Raw genomic sequence first — 5,042 nt, forward strand, 5'->3', positions numbered from 1 at the left:
AAGAATCAGAGCGAGAGGTTCAAATTTGGCTAAATATATGCCAGGTGGTAGGAGAAACCATGTAAGGAGGCACTTTCCAAGGAAATGGATGTTAAGAGAGGATATCAGAGGGATGAATCTTTGGGAATTCCAACAGTTAATGAGAGGAGGAAAGAAGAGGAGCCAGGGAAAGAGACAGAGAGTGATGGGTCAGAGAGATAAGAAGAGAAATTTGAGAATGCAATGCCATGAGAGTCAAGGGCAGAACATTACAGGAAAGAGTGGGTCATTGACGATATCAAATTCATCCTTGAGGTCAAAGATGAAAACTGAGCAGAGCCCCTTGAATTTGGCCAAGAGGTTGTTACTGAACTTACTCAGAGGGTTTGTCAGAAAGCGCTGGACTCTAGAATGTTCCAGGGAAGGGAGGGGTGGGGAAATAAAGGCAGCTCATGGATATCACCTGTGTGACAAGAGTAATGTATTAAGACTGAGAAGAGCAATGTCAAACTATCATTCTAGTCCTGCTACTTAACTACTTGAATTATTTTCTCTTCTGGAAATGGCAATAATCCTACTAGCTCATAAGGCTGTTGAACTATAATACAAGTTTAAATGATTATTTTTAACACGTTTATTCATTCAGTTAATCATTTACTCAACAAATATTTATTGATTAAGCGATTATTTTTATACTTCAATGAAGGAGCTTCTTCCTCCTTCTCCACCCTCCCCCCTGCAAAAAAACCTCAGAGATTTCTAGACATATTTTAACAGATAAGAGGAGTCTTTTAGCTTAACAGTGCTGTCCCTAGGTTGGTACTTACTTGAGACTTCTTAGCTGTGCCACCTGCCATTTGTCATGCCAAGTCATTTTTAACATTCTTTCCTGAGTCCTTCTGAAGCAAGGACATTGAGGCAAGGTGATTAGGAGAGAGCCAGTGGTCAGAGTCAAATGGAATGTCTCTGAGACCTGTGTAGAGGGTGTAACTGCAAGGAAGGCTCTGTTTGAAAGCCCTTTGTGCCAACCACACTCCAGCAACAGAAGGCTGCAGCTCCCGAGGGGGTGGTAGGCAGAGGCACCAGAAAACCTTTCTTTTTCGACCATGTCCCCTGCAGACTGAATGGCCCCTGGGCCAAATGGTCTTGAACAGGCAGCTCGATTTTCAAGGGCACACACTTTTCTTTCATTCTTTCTATTCTCACTTGGCAACCAGTTACAACCAGACCTGACCAGTACTACCTTATTTTTCTTTTCTACTCACTGTGTACAAATCAATCCTTTGAAAACTTTTCTTTTGTGAAGCTGAGTCTGTTTCAAGTTTGACATACTATGGATTGATCTTTGTCTTAGCGCCTTGTTTTATTTCCCCTAAAAGAAGATGCCCTATGAGAAAATGGCTGCCCCAGAAGCCAGCAGGGCCTAGACCTGTTATTAAGCTCTGGAAAGTCACAGACAGGGTGCTGGCTAAACTGGATAATGGCGGTGAGGGGTTGGGGTGAGGGGACCATATTTTCTAGAACTGGCACTTCTCGGACACTGAGACATCTAGAGAGTATGGTTAAAGGGCCTTTTTAAGGTTTCTATTCCTTTTAATAGAAGAACTTGGTTTCATTTCGAAGAAGATGGCTTACATAAGGGAAATGGAGTCACATTATGGATGGTACACTCACATGCTAAGATGTGTGGGCACATCTATAAATGTGACAGGACAGCAGAGTTGGGGTACTTCCAAGGAGGCTGGTACATTATCATAAACCTTTTTGGAAGACTAGAGAGTCCTACTCTGCTTTGGTCTTCTTGCAAGTGCAGACAACTCAGCTGCAAAATTTGGTCTGAGCATCTTCTGAGTAAGATGCTTTCCTCGGCCAGAGGAAGAAATGAGGGCTAAATAGCTAGGCCAGGGTCTTTGTCTATGAGAGTAATTGCCATAAGATGAGGGCAAGAGGTCTCGGCTGCTACTTTACTAAAGAGCGGGCCGAACCTCAGGGAAAAGCCTGCCTTGGGGGCCAGATGCTGTATCTCTGCCAAAGCCAGGCCTGTAGGCCAGGTGGCCAGAACTTGGAAGAGACTCTATTTCGCAGCCCAGGGTCCAAGCTTGGCCTCAGCAAGCTGCCTGGCCAGCCTCTGCTGCCTGAGGCCTCGAGCATTCTGAGTCCCCGCCCCTTCTCCTCCTTCCATCAGCGGTCCCCTTTCCCTGGAGCAGCGAGACAGCCGGAGCCTGGGAAGAGGAGGCTTCGGGCGGGAGGGGGCGTGGTGGGAAAGGGAAGGAGGGGCAAGGGTGCGGGGATAAGGAGGCTGGGGCGGCGGGCGCCTCCCAGCCATTGCATGGTCCGCCAGAGACCTGTGTGCTACCGCTGTCGCTTGCTTGCTTCCTCTCACCCAAGGAGAAAGGTAAGCAGCGTCCTGGAGCCTCCGTGTCACTCCCTGACAGCTATGAACTGCAGCGAGAGCCAGCGGCTGCGAACCCTCCTGAGCCGCCTGCTGCTTGAGCTGCACCACCGGGGCAACGTCAGTGGCCTGGGCGCCGGCCTCAGCCCAAGCATGGGCATGGGGGTCGTGCCTAACCCCTCCGTGGGCCGCGAGGTGACCAGCATCAAGGGTGATGACGCCTATCTCTACATCCTGTTCATCATGATCCTCAATGCCTGCCTGGCCGGAGGCCTCATCCTGGTCTACAACCTCTCGCGCAAGCTCGTCGAGGCCAAGGATGAACCGTCCCAGGCCTGTGCCGAGCACCAGTGGGTCGCGAGTGGCACCCTGGCCGCCGCTGACGCCGAAACTGCCACTGGTTCGCCGGCAGAGGGCCGCCACAAGCTCGCTCCCAGAGGGCTCTCCTCCCTCACCCAGGGCACCGAGGGAGTCTAGAACCACAGCCCCAGCTCTCTCGCGCTCTTCTCATCTCGCTTATTCCTGGGCGTAGCCATACCTTTTATTTTCAACCCCTTTCCAGGGTTTGCTTCACCTTTGGCCCAAACAGTGATGAGAGGCCAGGAGACCTATTCTCCCTGCCAGTTTCTCCTTCCTTTTTCCCATGCCTCCACCCCGCACCTCACACATCCAACTGCACTAAACTGCCTCTGCTCTCTTGTCTTCAGGCAGCCTTGACTCCAATATTTAGCCGTCTGGGAACTGAATCCAATACATCTAACACTTGGCATTGAACTGAAGCAGTGAGGTCTGTCAGAACTCCTAGCTGTCTAACTGGCAGCTGCTCCAGGGGCTGCCAGACACTGCTCACTCTGCAGAGCCAACAGGCCTGCCATCACTGCCATGCCTGCTGCAGCAGCTCCAGCTTCCTGTTGCCTTAGGGACAGAGACAAAGAAAATGAAGAGTCTTCAGACATCATTTCGCTTCCTCCCTCCCTCTTTCAGCAGGGAGCTAGCAGGACACTAGGACCAATCTGTGAGATAAAATGGACTTAATGGAGACTGAAGTGGGGGTCACAAAGGGGAGGGGAAGACCTATGACCCCAACTGTATGGATTTTTTGCATCCAGCTGTTGCTCCAAAGGTAACTTGCCTGATTTTTAGTAGTTTTGCCATCCATCTTCCGCCATGGGTACCATTGCTGGATGTGTCACCCCAATACGTTCAAATGCCTCTCCTATATAGATTCAGTTGTTACGGCAGCTGTCTGCTTCATCAATGGAACACAAAGCTCAGATGTCCCCTACTCTGTAACCTGGGGAATGTCTAAGGCGGGTAATAAAGGTTGTTTAAACAATAACCTAAGACTTCTCTCAAAGAGTACTATATAGAGAAGGAATCTTTTGCTTTTAGAAATGATGTTTAGATTTAGAGGAGGGGATTGTGGTGATATTTATATCTACATATCCAATTCCGATAGGATATTTTGTGGGTGAAGAAAAGTTTTATATGGCTAAATGGGTTATTTTTTCAAGTGTTTTAAAAGTTATAATTGCTTTATTACTTCTTTTTTTCCCCTCGATTATGAAGCACTTTCAAATATCACTAAGCTAAATAAGGATTTCCCACTTCTCTTTTGCAGTGTTTCAGGATAATTAAAAAAACCAAAAAACAAAAAAAACCTCTTATACTATCATTATCAGCTATTATCAAAGTTAATTTTTAGAAGCCACCTTCATAAATTGCTCAAAGAAGTGGCAATTATTAAAAGAGAAAAAGCTACTAAATAGTGTAAATCTTAGGTCAGAGGGAAGATGCTTGAACTAAGCAATCTCAATCAATGATGGGTACAGTTAGAGGTGTATATTTATTGATTTATTTTCCCTGTCTCAGGAAGTTCATCACTTGATTATGGCTGTTTGGGCTTAATCAAACACACGTAAAATCACCTCTTAGCATTAAGCTAACTAGCTTAAATATAGCTGGTTTCTCAGTAATAATGGGATATATATATATATATATATATATATATATATATATATATATATAATATATATATATATATATCACCTAAATGCATTGATAATATACAATCCTCATTCAAGGCATTGATTTTGACCATGTAGCCCATTTTGTATTTTACTGGAACTACTAATAAGTTAAATAAACTTACTTTCATTCCCAAGTTCTACTACTTGAAGATAAACTGACCTTGCCCCATTGGTCCTTCTCCAGTCCTAGTTTCAGCCCTAAGATAGCCCACTCTCTTTGCAGGTGGGGGCCAGGGATTAGGCAGCATTCCCAATGACAGGAAGAGAGAGGATGCTGTGAAAGTCATCTCTAGGTTTTCAGTGGAGTGTGGAGGGAGGACACCGATATTCTGCCATGCTGGGTGCATTGTGGGGGGCCAGTCCTCAGCAATGTATTTCCAGTACAAGGTCTCTCATTTATCTGGCATAATTGAGGACATGAGACTATTTTGATAATGAAGCATAATCACCGATTTAGGTGTTGAAACTTTGTAAACAATTGTACCATGTTTTTCATAGACATTTAAAAATATATTGCCATAAATGAGGAAAGGAAGGAAGGGAGAGAAGAAGGAAGGAAGGAAGGAAGGAAAGAAGGAAGGAAGGAAGGAGGAAGGGAGGAAGGAAGGAAGGAAGGAAGGAAGGAAGGAAGGAAAAAGGAA

General features: G+C 45.9%; 1 protein-coding gene across 1 annotated transcript; it reads left to right on the plus strand.

Annotated features, from left to right (window-relative positions):
* The first annotated feature begins 2,240 nt into the window (after positions 1-2,240).
* KCNE5 (potassium voltage-gated channel subfamily E regulatory subunit 5) lies at positions 2,241-3,146 on the plus strand. The gene has a single exon (XM_039879692.1). It carries the CDS (start codon positions 2,309-2,311, stop codon positions 2,846-2,848), a length of 540 nt encoding a protein of 179 aa, XP_039735626.1. The 5' UTR covers positions 2,241-2,308; the 3' UTR covers positions 2,849-3,146.
* The last annotated feature ends 1,896 nt before the right edge of the window (positions 3,147-5,042 follow it).

This window comes from Pteropus medius, unplaced genomic scaffold (assembly GCF_902729225.1).
Source record: "Pteropus medius unplaced genomic scaffold, Ma_sr-lr_union100, whole genome shotgun sequence".
Lineage (NCBI taxonomy): Eukaryota > Metazoa > Chordata > Mammalia > Chiroptera > Pteropodidae > Pteropus > Pteropus medius.